General features: G+C 65.0%; 1 protein-coding gene across 1 annotated transcript in view; it reads left to right on the top strand.

Moving 5' to 3' along the window:
* BSN (bassoon presynaptic cytomatrix protein) overlaps window positions 1-13,650 on the top strand; it is a gene marked incomplete at both ends in the record, with an annotated part of 92,833 nt that extends 79,183 nt beyond the window's left edge. Inside the window, 7 exons of the mRNA XM_082321504.1 lie at window positions 205-639; window positions 2,157-8,804; window positions 9,529-11,647; window positions 11,951-12,693; window positions 13,054-13,147; window positions 13,270-13,413; window positions 13,610-13,650. Coding sequence (XP_082177630.1) covers window positions 205-639; window positions 2,157-8,804; window positions 9,529-11,647; window positions 11,951-12,693; window positions 13,054-13,147; window positions 13,270-13,413; window positions 13,610-13,650 — 10,224 coding nt within the window. The remainder of the gene's footprint in view (window positions 1-204; window positions 640-2,156; window positions 8,805-9,528; window positions 11,648-11,950; window positions 12,694-13,053; window positions 13,148-13,269; window positions 13,414-13,609) is intronic.
* Window positions 13,651-16,912: the final 3,262 nt, after the last annotated feature.

Below are 16,912 nucleotides of genomic sequence, written 5' to 3' on the forward strand. Positions count from 1 at the left end.
GTGCAGCTCCTCCACAGCCCACACCGGTGTTCCAGGGCTTGCCTGCTCACTGCCTGGCCTCTCCGAAGCTAGTTATTTAGTTTGGGCGGGCTGAGTCCTTTGCACCATCGCCATGTGTCCCGTCAGCTGAACTTCTCAGTGAGGTCCCTGCTGGGACGAAGCTTGCAGAGTTTCAACAGCACTTTTCCTTTCTGTGTTTTGCAGAAGAACGAATGGCTGTGCTTGAACTGCCAAACTCAGCGGCTGCTCGAAGGCAGCCTTGGCGACCCTGCCCCAATGCCGCTGCCTGCCCCAAAGCAACCGCCCACCGGCTCTCCACGGCACCAGCCGCCAGCTGCCGGCCAGCAGCAGAGAGCACCTGCGCCGGCAACCACGGAGCCAGTGGCACCACCCGAGCGGCAGCCCTCGCCTGCAAAGAGCCTGCGGGCTGTCGAGCAGAGCAGGACCCCGAGCCCTGCCCCGGCGGAGAAGAAGCCCCTGGTGCCAGCAGAGGAAAAGCCGCTGCTCAAAGCTGCCCCGGAGCCTTCCAGAACTCCTGAGAGCACTGCACTGAAGGGGAAGAGTGTGACGCCCAAACCGGAGGTGGAGAGCAAGGAGAGCCGGGCACCGCCCGAGGCGCCGCGGGTGAAGGAGCAGGAGGTGAGCTCTCAGGACGCGTCCGGCTCCGAGCATCCCTGGGTACCGCATCCCGCCCAGGCCTCGCACAGTGCTGAGCTGTGCCTCTGCTGGCAGCCGTGCTCAGTAACAGGGGGGTTTATTCCAAGTCAGAGCAGAAACCACAATGCCGAGCCCGTTTCCTTCGGGAAATGGCCTTTTGGGAAACGGTGAGCTCAAACACTGCTGTCTCAGCATTTCCAAACTGCTTAGGAACTTCACACTCTCTGCAGCAGCATGCTGGTATTTGCCTTCTCTTTATTAGAATTACATCAATTTGGGCATAATGCAATAGTTCAGATCATCTTTGGCCTTTGGATATGTTTTAATATAATATAAGGGCAATTGAATTTGTCGTTAAATGGAAAACTGGTTTCACAACATTTCGTGTTGCAACAGTGGGCATTTTTCAAGCTCCTCATCCCACATTTTTTAAAACTCAGTACAATTTGGGGAAACATTTGGCTGCGTTGGGATGGTTTTCCCACATGAGAAACCATCCCAGCAGCAGCCAGCACAGCCCCCTGCGGGGAGGGGATGCAGCGGGAGGTCCCCACCAGCCGGGAGGGGACAGCTGCCCCCCATGCTGCTGTGCAGCCCCCGGGGAAAAGGCTCCTGGCACTTCCAAAACCAAATAAGGTCCATGGTTCCCCCATGCTGGTGGGGTGACGGGCCCTGCTGCTAGCACCAGGGCCAGGCGCGACGGTGCTTTCCCCGCAGCTCTGAGGCTTGCCCCCGCGCTGCCTAATTATAACGTCAATTAAAATGGCCTGTTTATTTCTGCTGGCATCTAACAAGGATCCTGGGGGCCACCCTGCTTTTGCAGGCTGCTTTGCAAGGCTGTCAGTCAGGGAAATTATTCATTAAAAGGTGGCCATCCTCCATGGCTGCCGCCGGTGAAGCTCCTGTCCTCTCGGTGCCACCGCACCAGCCTGGCCAGGCACTGGGGCGCAAGGGCTGCCCCCTCCCCAGACCCCTCTATGATCAGTGCTCCTGCTCCTCCCTGTGCAGGCAGCTGCCTGCCTGCCTGGGGAGAGTGGCAGGCAGCTCTGCCCGCACACCCCTTCCCCAGGGAAGGGCGCACGGCCACCAGTACCCCAAGGCTGACGGCTGGGCTCAGCCACCGCTGGCTCACTAAGTAGTGGGTAGTAAAAAAATCGATATTGACAGCTTTCTCGCGTTAGTTATCAGGGAGATAACACTGACAGGGCCCATTTTTTTAAACATGTTTATGAGTCCCACAATGCCTGTGACCCCAAGGTTGTTTGCTGTGCTATCCCCTGCTTGCAGGACGCTCTATCACCTGCCTTTGTCAGCGCACAGACAAATTGCTGACGAGCCATTGAGGGGGGATACGGGGCGGCCCCCATCCTTCATGCTGGGCTGGCTCCCAACGCTGCCCAGACCTTCTGCATGCTCCCCAGGGGAGGATTTGGGGGGGGAGCAGGGGGAGCAGCTCCAGAGCTGCCCGAGTCTGACACTGTGCTCTCCCTTGCCCACAGGACGGCAGCAAGCCTTACCCCCCGGACCTGTCCCGCAGCCCCCAGAGCCTGAGTGACACTGGCTACTCCTCTGACGGCATCTCGAGCTCTCAGAGCGAGATCACCGGCCTGGTGCAGCAGGAGGAGGAGAAGCTGAGCGGCACTGGGCTGGCTGGGCAGAGCCCCCCCAGCCCCTCCGAGCTCACCAAGCTGGAGAGCAGCATGCGGCCCCTCCTGGAAGGCCGGGGCGCCCCGCCGGAGCCCACCGAGCGTGGCAAGGGCTGCCCCGAGCCGCGGGAGGAGCAGCGGCAGCGGCAGCGACCACGGTACCTCTCCATCACCCCTGAAGCTTTCGACTCGGACGAGGAGCTGGAGGACATCCTGGAGGAGGACGAGGACTCACTGGAGTGGGAGAACCAGCGGGAGCGGCGGGAGAGTGCAGAGTCCTCGGACGAGTTTGGCAGCAAGCTGCGGCACGACTACGTGGAGGACAGCAGTGAGGGGGGCTTCTCCCCAGTGCCCCCCCGGCCCAAAGGCCGTGAGGCAGAGGCGAGTGATGAGGAGTTCATGCGGAGGCAGATCCTGGAGATGAGCGCGGAGGAGGACAACCTCGAGGAGGAGGAGGAGGAGAGCTATGGGCGCGCCAAGTACGGCATCCCCAAAGCTGGGCAAAAGGCAGAGACAGAGAAGGGCAAAGAGCCAGCGTCAGCCAAGCGGCGCCTGCCACATGGCCCCGGCGGCCTGTACAAGGAGGAGAGGAAGGAGCTGGAGGCAGCGGAGGGCGACGACTTGAGCACGGCCCAGGGTGGGCTGCGGCGCTTCAAGACCATTGAGCTGAACAGCACAACCGGCTACGGCCAGGAGATGGAGATGGGCCAGGAGGCGGACACCAGCCTGGACCGGGAGCCTGAGCTGGAGATGGAGAGCCTGACGGGCTCCCCTGAGGAACGCTCCCGGGGCGAGTACTCCTCCACCCTGCCGGCCACAACGCCCAGCTACACCTCGGGCACCTCGCCCACCTCCATCTCCTCCCTGGAGGAGGACAGTGACAGCAGCCCCAGCCGTCGGCAGCGGCTGGAGGAGGTGAAGCAGCAGAGGAAGGCTCGCCATCGCTCGCACGGCCCCTTGCTGCCCACCATCGAGGACTCGTCTGAGGAGGAGGAGCTGCGGGAAGAAGAGGAGCTGCTGCGGGAACAGGAGAAGATGCGAGAGGTGGAGCAGCAGCGCATCCGCAGCACAGCGCGCAAGACGAAGCGCGACAAGGAGGAACTGAGGGCCCAGCGGAGGAGGGAGCGCTCCAAAACCCCCCCCAGCAACCTCTCCCCCATTGAGGATGCCTCCCCCACCGAGGAGCTGCGGCAGGCAGCGGAGATGGAGGAGCTGCACCGCTCTTCCTGCTCCGAGTACTCGCCCTCCATCGACTCGGAGGCTGAGAGCTTTGATGCCGTGGCCTCCAAGCTGTACAAGTCAGGCAGCGAGTACAACCTGCCCACCTTCATGTCGCTGTACTCCCCAACAGAGAAGGGGGAGAGCGGCCCCAGCCAGCCTGCCAGCAAGCCCCTCAAGAGTGCCGAGGAAGCCTACGAGGAGATGATGAGGAAGGCAGAGATGATGCAGAAGCAGCAGGTCCAGCAGGCCCAGCCGGCTGTTTCCTATGGTGGCACCTACCAGCAGGTCAGCTACCGTGGCACCGAGGGCCAGAACGGCTTCGAGTACCAGTATGCTGAGGAGTACCAGTACGATGGTGGCCCTGCACGCCCCTCCCAGCCCAGCTATCCGAGCGCCCTGCCAAAGGCGGGAGCAGTGTACGAGGAGATCCTGCAGACCTCACAGAACATCTCTAGGATGCACCAGTCCTCCTCCTTTGACCTGGCCCTCGAGCAGGGAGAGAAGGGAAAGGGGCAGGAGGAGGCATACCAGGAGAAGCGCTTCCTCAATGCCGAGAGCGCCTACGCCGACCTGATGAAGCAGAACGGTGGTCCACTCACCCCTGGCACCAGCCCCACGCAGCTCTCTGCTCCTGTCTCCTTTGCCACCTCCGACAGCAGCACAGGCAAGGCCATTCCTGACGTCCGGGTCACCCAGCATTTTGCAAAAGAGGGGCAAGACCTGGCCAAGCTCCAGAGCACCCCGGCAGCACCTGGCCCAGTGTCCAAGGCTGCTGCCACGCCTTACGCCTATGGCAAAGGCACCAGCACAGTGACGACAGCAGCAGCGGGTGGCCCTGGGAGCGCACCACGGAGCTATAGCTCCTCAGCTCCAGAGGCCCCGTCGGTAGCCAGCAGAAGCTATGGTCCGGTCAAGAGCACTGTCAGCTACGGCTCACAGACGGAGGATGCCGGCAGAAGCAAGGCAGCTGTGGAGATCAGCGTGCAGACGGGCAGGGAGAAGCTCCCAGCCACAAGCGACGGCAAGGCCCCACCGCCCAAGACGTACCCCTTCTTCAAGAGCTCCAGCCCTCCGCTCTCGCCCACGTCCCCCACGCAGAGTCCCACCCGCGCTGCAAAGGCCACGGCAGAGTTTTCCACACAGACGCAGAGCCCCCTCCTCCCCTACGAGGGTCCCACCGCCGCCGTCCCCGCCACCTCTTCCCCCATGGTGGCACAGGGGACGCAGACGCCACACCGGGCGGGCTCACCGCGCCTGGCCCGGCAGCCCTCCTCACAGGATGCCCCCTTCATGCTGATCACGCTGGCGGCCGATGCAGCCAGCCAAACCAAGCCGGCCAGCTCTGGCTCCTCAACGTCCCCCACCTCGTCCCCCACCAGGCCGAGCCGGCAGCTGCCGGCACATGGCTACAGCCAGGTGCCAGAGCCGGAGCAACCACCAGGTGCCTATGTCAGGGCACAGCCGGTGAAGGAGCATGCCCAGAAGGCACCTGCCGTGACTTCAGCCACTGACGGCATCACGGGACTGTACAGCTGGGGGGCACTCCCCGCGGAAAACATCTCCCTCTGCCGCATCTCCTCTATCCCTGGCACGTCCCGGGTCGAGCCAGGGCCCAAGGCACCAAGCACTAACGCCATGGACTTACGGACTGCGCTGAAGTCTGCCCCCATCATCATAACAGACCAAGGCATGGATCTCACCTCCTTGGCCACTGAGGCCAGAAAGTACTGCCTGACCTTGGACCACATCCCAAGCCGGCAGTCCACAGCCATCCAGCCCTTGATCATCAACCTCAATGCCCAGGAGCAGCCCCACGCCATCATTGCAGCAGCCAGCACCGCCGGCCTGGCCATTGCCTCCCCCATGCTGCTCTCACAGCCCAAGCAGCCCGTGGTCTATGGAGACCCTTTCCAGAGCCGGGTGGACTTCGGGCAGGGGACTGGGAGCCCAGTGTGCTTGGCGCAAGTGAAGCAGGTGGAGCAGGGTGTCCAGACGGCTGCTGGCAGAGCCGGTGGGGCAGTGGGTGGCAAGGCCGAGCCCACCGCTGCCCCCCAGACCAAGTTTGCGAGGTATGGCGTGCCAGGCCAGATGGTGAAGAAGGACGTGCTCATCACACAGACCGGCGGGGTGCAGAACGTCGTCAGCCTCCCGCAGCCCTTCCCGCCAGAGCCGGGCTCAGAGCTGTACCGGGCGGTGCCAGTGGAGCTGAAGAGCCAGAGCCCTTTCCTCGCCCTGGGTGGCAAGAAGTCCCAGGTGATGATGGTGCAGATGGAGGAGGCGGCAGCTGGCCCAGTGACGAAAGTGTTGAAGGAGGAGCCGCCGGGCAATGTGTTGGACCTCACAGGTGTAAAGCCAGAGAGCCAGGTGGCCTGCTGCGACGTGGTCTACAAGTTCCCCTTTGGTGGCAGCTGCACTGGCGCTTTCAACCCCACTTCCAAGATGCCAGAAAAGAAAGCCGGGGAGGTGGCAGCGCCTGGCCGGAAAGCCAGCGGGCCCCTCTATGGCAGCAGAGAGCCGGAGCTACCAGAGACCTTCCCCTACCGGGAGCAGCCAGCCCCAGCACCTGCGCTCTACGAGGAGCAGAAGTTTTACCCTGCTGGTGCCTTCGGCCGCCTCTACTCCTCCATGTCGGACACAAACCTCTCCGAAATTGGGATGAGCTACTACCCCACGAAGGGGGATCAGCCCTTCCCCTCCCCAGCAGGCGATGCCGCCGTGGACCTCAGCACCATGAAGCACTCCTACAGTGTGGGCTTCGCCGAGGGGGGTTACCTGGGCCAGGGGCTGCAGTATGGCTCCTTCTCTGACCTCCGCCAGCCGGCAGAGCTGCTGGGCCACCCGCTCCCCATGCGGAGGTACAGCTCGGCCTCCAACATCTACTCTGACTACCGCTTCTCGCCCCGGGGGGACCTGGCCAGCTTCCAGGAGTCCAGCCTGGCCCACTACAGTGCCACCACAGCACGTGAGATCAGCCGCATGTGTGCCGCCCTCAACTCCATGGACCAGTATGGGGGCCGGCACGCCAATGGCCCCGACCTGCTGCCCTATGGCCCTGGCGCTGGGCCAGGGGGCACGGGGGGGTTGACGGCTCAGCAGCAGGGCCCCACGCCCCCCAAACCCAGTGGGATGTACAACCCCACCTTCCCCGAGTCACGGCAGGGCTTTGGCAGCCCGGCGCAGTACAATGTCCCTGGCATCCGCCTGGGTGCCATACGGCAGATGTTCCCTTCCACTGCCACCGTGCGGGCCGCTGATGGCATGATCTACTCCACCATCAACACGCCCATCGCCTCCACGCTGCCCATCACCACCCAGCCGGCCTCGGTGCTGCGGCCCATGCTGCGTGGGATGTACAGACCCTATGGCCCGGGCAGTGTGGCAGCGGTTCCGCTGGCCAGCCTGGCCAGGCTGCCAGTCGTCACTCCTCGTGTCCCGCTGGCAGCACAGGGCCTCTACCGCTACCCGACCCCTGGGCGGCCGGCCCCGGCAGCCTCGCTGATGGAGACACCCGTCTACCTGGGCAAGCCCATCAGTGCAGCACCAGCAGCAGTGGGTGCTAGTCCCGCTCCCAAAGCCCCCACCGCCCCCACCAGTGGCTTGCAGAGAGCGGAGCCGGCGGGGGCTGCTCCCCGTGCTGAGGGGCCGGTGGCACCAACAGCCGGCAAAGAGGGCGGGCAGGCGGCCACGGTGCCCAAACCGCTGCTGGATGGGGCTCAGCGGGAGGAGCGGGAGCGGGAGGAGGAGCGGCAGCGCAAGCAGCAGGAGCACGTGCTGCAGCTGGAGCGGGAGCGCGTGGAACTGGAGAAGCTGCGACAGCTGCGGCTGCAGGAGGAGCTGGAACGGGAGCGTGCAGAGCTGCAGCGGCACCGGGAGAAAGAGCAGCTGCTGGTGCAGCGGGAGCTGCAGGAGCTGCAGTGCATCAAGCAGCAAGTGCTGCAGCAGCAGCAGGAGGAGCGGCATGCACAGCTGGCACTGCAGCGGGAGCAGCTTGCCCAGCAGCGCCTCCAGCTTGAGCACATCCACCAGCTCCAGCACCAGCTGCAGCAGCAGCTGGAGGAGCAGAAGCGGCAAAAGACCACCTTCCCTGCGCCCACCGAGCCCACTGCCCGCCCACCCGAGGGGCCTGCCGAGGTGCCACGGGGCCCACCACACAACGGGCAGGTGTGGCCCCCGCTGGGTGAGGTGCCACCAGAGGGAGCCGGCCCCCGCTACCCTGTGCCACAGCGGCCGCTCAGCAGCTCAGCCTCGGACATGTCGCTGCAAGCCGAGGAGTCCTGGGAGCCCGGCCGGGGGATAAAGAAAAGGAACTCGATGCCGCGGCTGCGGGATGCCTATGAGAAGGAGGTGGCACGGGAGGCCTTCATGGCGAGGAAGACGGCAGATAGCAGTGTGCAGACAGATGAGGAGGACGGTGAGGAGCGGTACCTGCTGTCGCGGCGGCGGCGGGTGCGGCGCAGCGCTGACTGCAGTGTGCAGACAGATGAGGAGGACAGCGGGGAGTGGGAGCAGCCCGTGCGTCGCCGGCGCTCCCGGCCCTCGCGGCATGCCGAGGCCAGTGCTGAGGCCAAGCCGGAGGGGGCGGCCCGTGGCACAGCCAGCGTGGGCATCCAGACCATCAGCGACTGCTCAGTGCAGACAGAGCCTGACCAGCTCCTCCGTGTCTCCCCCTCCATCCACATCACCACCCATGACCCCCGGGTGGAGATCGTCAAGTACATCTCAGCCCCAGAGAAGACGCAGCGGGGCGAGAGCCTGGCCTGCCAGACGGAGCCGGAGCCAGCCCCCCAGCCTGGCGTTGTGGTCCCCCAGCTGACAGTGCCCACCACCATCCCACCCTACTCCACCAACATCCAGATGGTGAGCACAGGCCCACTGGACCCCCATGCTGTCCGGCAGCAGACCCTGGGCAAGTTTGAGAAGAAAAAGCCGGATCCCCTGGAAATCGGCTACCAGTCCCATCTGCCAGCTGAGTCCCTCTCCCAGCTGGTGACCCGCCAGCCGCCCCGCTCTCCACAGGTCCTCTACTCGCCCGTTTCCCCCCTTTCTCCCCACCGCCTCCTGGAGTCCTCCTTCGCCACCAGCGAGCGGCTGAACAAGGCTCACGTCCCCCCGCAGAAGCACTTCACCGCTGACTCGGCCCAGCGCCAGCAGACACTGCCACGCCCCATCAAGACCATGCAGCGCTCCCTCTCTGACCCCAAGCCCATCAGCCCCACCGCCGAGGAGGCCAGCAAGGACAGGTTCTCCCTCTACCAGCACCCGCTGCTCCCCGGCACCCAGGTATGTCAGCGCCGGGAACAACCTTTCCCTTGGGGAATGGCTCCAGGAGGCACCTCGAGACATTTCGGTTTCATTAGCACTGCGGCAATTAATATTTTAAAAGTCTGGCTTCCCGCGGCAGCTGATGGCAGCTGGCGGGCACAGACGTGCACCGAAGCCAGGAGCCGGCAGCCAGTGGGAGGCCCTGCAGCTCCACCAGCTGCATGAGCCCATCAGGGCTGTCACTTGCCCTCTGCCCCAGCCGGGTCTCCCTTCTCTCCTGAGGAGCAGCCGCCATGCACAGCTCCATTTCACACTGCAGTGGCTCTTGCTCCCACTTCTGTCCCCACACACTGCAGTTGCCTTGGGCTGCCAAGCACCCTGCAAAGAGGCCCGGGGCAATTCCCAGGGCAGCAGCAGTCCCCGGCCGCTACCCCGAGCCCCACTGCCAAGTGCCCGAGGACGGAAAGCAGTTTTTGCAGCAGGCAGCGGCACACACACGGCCAGCCTGGCACTTGGCCGGCTGCCACCCCTGGTAATTACTCACGGAAAGCGCCCTGCCTGTTACTTCCATCCTATTTATTGTGCTTTTACATAAACACCGCTTCCTCGGTGCATGGGGGAGCACGTGCACAGCGGGCCGCCTCACCACAACCCCAGGGCACAGGAGGAGCTCCGTGATGCTCAGGGAGGACATGGGGGACACCCACCCGCGCCCCTGACCAGGTGTCCCTTGGCTTTGCAGGTGGGGGGGCTGCAGTCGAGCCCGCTGGCGCGCAAGGTGAAGCGGACGCTGCCCAGCCCGCCACCCGAGGAGCCCCACGTCCCCCTGGCCAGCCCGGCTGCTCCCCAGCTCTACCTGAGCAGCCTGGCCCCCAAGGCCACCGCGCCGGTCACCAAGGCCAGCCTGCTGAAGGAGCTGGACCGCGACCTGAAGCTGGTGGAGCATGAGGCCACCAAGCTGCGGAAGAAGCAGGCAGAGCTGGACGAGGAGGAGAAGGAGATTGATGCCAAGCTGAAGTACCTGGAGCTGGGCATCACCCAGCGCAAGGAGTCACTGCTGAAGGAGCGAGGGGGCGGGCGGGACCACCCCTACCTGCGCTGCCCCGGGGACCGCCGCGACTACCTGTCTGACAGTGAGCTGCACAGCCTGCGCCTCACTGCCTATGACAGCAGTGGCCTGCGCCCCGTGCCTACCGGACAGTACCCCAACTTCGCCACTGCCGCCGCCTCCTACGGTGCCTACCCGTACCCTGCCCCGCAGGGCCCCGCCGCCTTCCCGCCAGCACGCCTGCAGCCCCCCCAGTACCCGGTGGCCAGCACCTCGCAGGATGGCTTGCCAGCAGCCCCGCTGCCCGCCTTCGCCTCACCCGGCACCTTCCCGGCCCCCAGTGCTGCATACCCGGATCTGAGCACCCCAGGCCAGCCAGGCTTCCAGCCCCAAAACCCCTACCAAGCCCCGAGCGCCTTCGCTGGGGTGGCTGCCGTGCCGGCAGCACAGCCCACCCTCTTCCAGAGCCCGGCAGAGATGGCTGGTGGGCACCAGAAGCCACGACAGACCTCGCTGGCTGACCTGGAGCAGAAGATCCCCACCAACTACGAGGTCATCAGTGCGGCCACCAGCTCCTCTGCTGTCCCCGATGTCACCTTCAGTGCTGCGACAGCAAGCAGCAGCTACGAGCAGTACAAGGCACCCGAGGGCCGGCCAGCTGAGAGAACCAGCGCAGCACAGGGCCCTTCAGCCAGCTTCTCCTCCGAGTCCCTCTACACCAGCCTGGAGCAGAACATCCCCCGTAACTATGTGATGATTGAGGACATCAGCGAGCTCACCAAGGAGAGCCCAGCGGTGGAGGGGCAGAAAGCAGAGCCAGCAGGCACGGGTGCCGACAGCCGCCACAGCAGAGAGAAGAGTGAGCTGGGGGACACTGAGGGCTCCAGCCGGCCCTGCTGCTACACCAGAGCCGAGGAGGAGTCTGAGGAGGACGTCTATGACCACCATGGCCCTGACCATCGAGGGAAGAACAGCTATCACCGGGGCACGGAGGGCAATGGCAGGGTGTCAGGGAGCTCCACTGGCTCGTCCTACTACTACGGGGACAATGAGTACCGGCACTCCTCACGGGCAGACAAGCATGGCTCCAGTGCGGCACTGCCAAAGCATTCATCCAAGAACCTGGCACCCGCTGTCGTCTCCTCAAAGCGCAGCAAGCACAGGAAGCAGGGCATGGAGCAGAAGATCTCCAAGTTCTCCCCCATCGAAGAAGCCAAAGACGTGGAGTCGGACCTAGCCTCCTACGCAGCGACAACCTCGGTCAGCAGCAGCAACGTGGCCTCCAGGGCCAAGAAGCTGCAGGAGGAGATCACCTACGGCCTGAAGAAGAATGTCTACGAGCAGCAGAAGTACTATGGCGTCTCCAGCCGGGATCTGGTGGACGAGGAGGAGCGGGTCTACTCCGCTGGCAGCAGAACTCGCTCCTCTGGCTACGGGGTGGAAAAGTCCTCCAGCAGGGAGGCAGGCGGCCGGAGCAAGTCCTATGAGCGGGAGGGTGCGGACCGCCCCCAGAAAGGCAGCTCCAAGCCCTCGTCCCTCGGCATGAGCCAGAGCCGTGGGCGGGCGCCCATCCGCACGCAGCCCTCAGAGGAGGAGAGCCCCGTCAGCCCCCTGGGGAAGGCGGTGGGGGGGTCACGTGCCATGGGGGGACCCGGCCCCCAGTCGGCGGGGGACCCCTGCTCCCAGTTCTGCTCCAGCCACTCGTTGCCTGATGTGCAAGAGCACATCAAAGACGTGCCAAGGAGTCACTCGTACAAGCACGAGGAGGGCTACGGCATGGACGATGCCCATTGCGTTGTCTCGGACAGTGAAGGTAACGGCTCCCCGTGGTGACCACCCCAGAGCATGGCACTTCCCCGGGGCATGCCCATCCGCTCGTATGCAGAGACACTCTCACCGCCTCAGTTTGCTTGACACGTGCCTTCCTCCCCCTGCCCCGGGTGTTCGGTGTTAACGGGTTCCACGCGGTGCCCTGCCGCACCGTGCCGTGCGCGTCCCAGCGCGGGCTGTCCCCCCTGCGCGTGCCCGCTGCTTGCCTCTCCCGCCTCATTGCATGGCTTCCGCCCGGGCGGCCTTGAGCGAGAGCTTGACTGTGGTTTGTTTTTGGTTTCCGAAGCCTATCATTTGGGTCAGGAGGAGACAGACTGGTTTGATAAGCCCAGGGAGGCGCGGGCGGAGAGGGTCAGGCACTACGGTGGCCACTCTTCCTCGCAGAAGAGACCCCCGGTTAAGCACACCTACCACGACTACGACGAGCCCCCCGACGAGGACCCGTGGCAGCACGACGACTACCCCCAGCACCGCGAGCACCGGCACCACGGGGAGTACGGGCGCCATGCTGGCACCTCCCGGCATGCTGGCGACGAGCCCCCACGCCGCTCAGGCAAGCAACACCCGCGGGAGCCTGGCCGCCATGAGTCCCGTGGCCATGGGCCACCGGCCACTGCCAAGAAAGCGCAGCAGCCCGAGCCCCGCACGCCTGCACCCTACGGCCCCAGCTCCTCTGACTACACCCCACCATCCCGCCCCGCCACTCACCACCATGGCGCTGAGACTCCCAAGGCACAGAAGCCCGCCCAGCCACACGGGCTGGCCGCCCCAGCACCGAAGCCGGAGCCCGTCGCACACCCGCAGCAACCGGTGGCCAGGCAGCAGCAGGCAGGGCAGCAGGCAGCACGGCAGCAGCCGGCAGCGCGGCAGGCTGCTCAGCCAGCAGGCTCAGCACAGCCCGAGGCCAGGGGCAGGACGCAGGGACCCCCATCATCCCGGCCACCGCAGCAGCAGCCAGGGCCAGCCCAGGCGGCAGGGAAGACGCCAGCCACGCTCCATGCACAGCCAGGCGGGCACCCAGCACCGGCGGTAAGTAGGGTCTTGGCTGGCTTGGCTGCCTGCCCACCCCACGGCTTTGCCTGGGAGTGGCCCGGCTGGCCAAGGCCAAGGGCTGGCAGGGGAAGGGTTGGGGATGGGAGCCATGGGGCAAGGCGTATCCCACCTGTGTGCCCACTGCAGCCGCCCCTGGGTGCTGCAGGAGCAGCCATCCCCTTGAGAAGACCTGGGAGGGGATCCCTGTGCCCTGGATCCCTCCCTGCCACTTTTGGGGCTGCGGGGCCCATTTTCCCACAGTGTTAGGGGGTTTCAGTGTCATCTCCCGGTCCGGGCCGCTTGCAGAGGATGCTCTGCCAGGAGGGCAAGCCCTGAGAGCTGTTTTCCTTGTTCCAGCCGAAAGCAGAGCAGGCGGACGCATCCAAACCCACAGCGAAAGTGCCACAGCACCCAGGGAGAGCACCCACGGCACAGCCCCTGGGAGCAGCAGGTCAGTGGGCCCGGCGGCACGGTGCCATCCATGCCGCACCAGCTGCGTGGCACCCCAGGGGCTTGGCCAAACCCCTCAAGCAGGGCCTGTCCCCTGCTAATGGTGGCTTTGTTTGTCCCCAGCAGACAGCAAGGCCGGTCCGAGGACAGCCGGACCGCGTGGTCCCACCGGCACAGGCACAGGGCAGCCCGGGGTGGAAGGAGAGAGCGTTTTCTCAAAAATCCTGCCGGGGGGGGCAGCGGAACAAGCAGGCAAACTGACTGAAGGTGAGAGCTGCTCACGGGGACAGGGATGGGGACAGGGACGGGGCACTGGTGCTCTTCTGCACTGAGACAGGGTTGGGTGCCATGGGAGTGGCCGGGAGCAGCCAATGGGATGCAGTGCTCCCACGGTTTGGGGGCCAGGGAGGTGGGTGGCCGGGGCGGCTGCACTGTGCTGATGCCTCTCCTGGGTTCCCTGCAGCGGTGTCGGCTTTTGGCAAGAAGTTCACTTCGTTCTGGTGAGAGAACGGCACAAGGTGAGTGCAGCCGGCACTGCGCGCTGTGCCATGGGCTCTTCCTGCCCCAACTACACCTGATGCCCTTCCGCTCCCTCCTGCCACAGGAGTTTGGGAAGCGAGTGGAGATCGAGTCGTTGCAGTGGAAAAACCTATGAAGAAGCCAGTGAATTCAGCATGCGGCGCCGGACTCTGAGTATAACGGTGAGTGTCCAGGGCACAGCCGCACACTGGTTCCCTCCATCACACCGGTCCCCTCCACCATGCCATCCCCAGGGCTCCCGCAGCACTGCTGTCCCACTTGCCACCCACTGAGCCCTGCCCTGCGACGCTCCCAGCCCCCAGAGTGAGAAGGACACGGTGCAGCCCCGTCCCCTTTGCACTGGGCCACTCATCCCCATCCTCATCCCCAAGTGCTGGCCCCAAGCCAAGGTGTAGGGGTTTGGCCTTGTTCCCCGGTCTCAGCAGCCCCGCGTGGGCCCATGCTATGCAAATGCTAGTGCAGACCCTGGGTTTGCAGGGAAGGTTTGGGCAGCCTGAGCTCTGTGCCAGGAGCCCGTCCAGCGCGGGGGCGGCAGCAGCTGCTCTGCCGGCAGCACCTCTTGGCTCGCCGCCGCCCGTTTGCTTGGGCCGGCACTGCTGCTCAGTGGGGTCCCCTTTATGGGGACATCACTGCTCACGCTAACGCCTCTCTCTCTGTCTCTTGCAAGCTTTTGAAAGCAGGGCAATCCCTGGATGCTGGACCAAACGGCGGCTGAGTGGGGGCCCGGCAGATACCCCGGGGCGGGCGCCCCCCACGCCTGGCGAGCAGCTCCGGCGCGGCATGTGGCGAGCCCCAGCGGCCGCCCCGAGGGGACAGGCCTGATCCGGACCGTCGGGTCAGGCCCTGTAGGTGGGCCGTGGCCCTTTCTCAAGATTATACGCAGAGTTGCTCCCTCCGAACCCCAGCTCTGGCCTCTTCATAGGTTTTTCCCCCCACGTGAGCCGAGGGCTGGGCGCCGCAGGCGCCACTCCTCCTTCCCGACCCCGTCCACCCCACCGGGGCCATCCCCGTGCCCCCTGCACTGCGGCCCGCTCCTGGCCCCACTGGGGAGCCCCCGGAGCGCGTCAGCTAGGACCTAACACTGTTTCACTACCGAAATATGAGGCCATAGGACTCTGACAGGCGGCACAGCCGGCCTTTGCCGACACGGCCGCCGGCCAGGTGCGTGTTCCGGCACACGCCGCCGCCCCGAAGCCATTGGAAGCATTGAAAGGGCTGCGCTCGCCCTCGCCACGCAGCCAGCGCGCCCGCCGCCGGGTACCCCTTTTCTTTCAAGAACAGCCTTAATCATCCCACTTTGATTTCTGTGTATACCTCATCTGCACCGGGGGGGGGCACGAGGCGTCGTCGGGGGGGTCCTTTTTTTCTCAGTTTCTCTGGGTTCATTTTATTTTGGTTTTGGGGTTTTTTTTTTTTAAACTTTGTACCAAATCCTCTTCCCTCTTTGCTTTGTGCGATAAGTTAGCACACGGGCTGTCGTCTGTAGAAGCAATAGAGTGCAGGAGGCTACAAAAGAGCACAAATCCCGTGGAACAAGATCAGGAGAGCTTTGCCTCCGGCAGTATCCTTCCTCTTACTGTGCAATCCAAGTCCTTCTCAAGCCATTTTGCGGGGATGGCCAGTGCGGTGACCAGCGGCCAAAGCCCGCTTGCCCCGCCAGGAGGGGGGTTCCCCGTGGGGGTTGAAGGCAGCCCAAGGAGGGGGCTTGCCAGCGTACAGCCACGTGCCGCCCACGCCCCGCTGCCTCCCCGCGACGGCGGTACCCCCCTGGTGCCCCCCGTGGCGGGCTGCAGCCGCCCGCTTGCCCGCCTGATGTTCTATGCAACGAAATAACACGACTCCAGAACAAGACCTGTGAATAGCTAGTCAGTTCAATGTCGCGCCTAAGGGTTTCATTGCAAAGCGTGCCGCTGAGCGACCCGATAACTACTCTTTATTGACCACCCGTGCGTATGAATTCGTGGCATGTTCGACCCACGGAGGGCCACTTTGCCAAAGGGCAGCCCTAGCGCCCGTGACCGTCTGTCCCATTGTAGAGCATGGCTTGCTACTTCTCTGCACGGTTCCACCTGCCTTTCAGTGCTTGCTGTTCTTTGCCTGGACTTTTCTTTTTTTCTTTTCCATCAGTCCATCACCGTACTGAAAGCTCTTAGCAGATTTATGCACTTGTTATCGAGGACCCGGTCACCATGGGAAGCCCACGCCCTGCGGCAGGTCCCTCGCAGGGGGCTCTGCCTGTGTCCGAGGCTGGGGGAGAGGCCGGCGGCTGCGGGGCGGGGGGGAGCGCGGCGCTCCCGTGGGGCAGCCCCACGGAGGAGAGCCCCGGCCCTGCGCACACCCGCCGCCTCTCCCCATCGATGACAAGTGCATAGCCTGAGGGTGCCTCCTCTGGGCCCCTGGCCCCTGCCGCCCCTCGCGCTGTAAATACTTGTACAGTGTGTAAATCGCACGCGGGACTGAGACCCCCGCCGGGGCCTGTCTCGCCGCCCGAGCACATCCGCCGCCTCGCCGCTGCGCTCACCGGGACCGGGGGCGTGTAGCCCACCGCGCCGGGCCGGGCCCCCAGCCCGAATTGTGGCAGTCTGCTGGCCGGGGTGGGGGGACGGAGGGTGCAAAGAGGAAGGGCCGAGCGCGGCCGGGCGCCGTTTCCAGCGGTAAGTGCGATGCCGGGTGCGCTCCCTCTGAACATTGTGACAGTGTGCGTGTCTGCTGTGCTCTGTGCCACCCGTAGTGACCCCGTACCGTGCCGTACCGTGCCGTACCGTGCCGTACCACCCCCGCCGCTGTGTCGTGACTCCCTCCCAGAAGCTGCCCCCTCACCAGGTGTTTCTGTGGGAACAGAATAAAAAGGACTTGACACAAACCACGGAGTGGCCCCGCTTCCTGCCTGCGGCGAGGGGGGATGGGGGGCCGGACCCCCAGCACACAGGGGGCAGCCGCACTGGGAGCCCCGTGGGCCTGGCTGGGACCAAGCACTGGCGGGCTCTGCAGCCCACGCCCGGGGCTGCGGGGCTGGTGCGTCCCTGGGGGCCCCCAAGGGCCCGATCCCCCCCCGGCCGGGCTGTTGGGCTGGGGGTCCCTGGGGGTCCCAAGGGCCCGATCCCCGCCGGCCTGCGCACGGCGCCCCTGTGCTGCAGCCACCTGCCGGGGAAAGCACTGCGGGGCGGCCCAGAAGCTGCGGGTCCGCGCCCTGGCCCCCGGGTACGGCTGCAACGGGGGCCGGCGG

The sequence above is a fragment of the Platalea leucorodia genome (assembly GCF_965183815.1).
Source record: "Platalea leucorodia genome assembly, chromosome: 9".
Lineage (NCBI taxonomy): Eukaryota > Metazoa > Chordata > Aves > Pelecaniformes > Threskiornithidae > Platalea > Platalea leucorodia.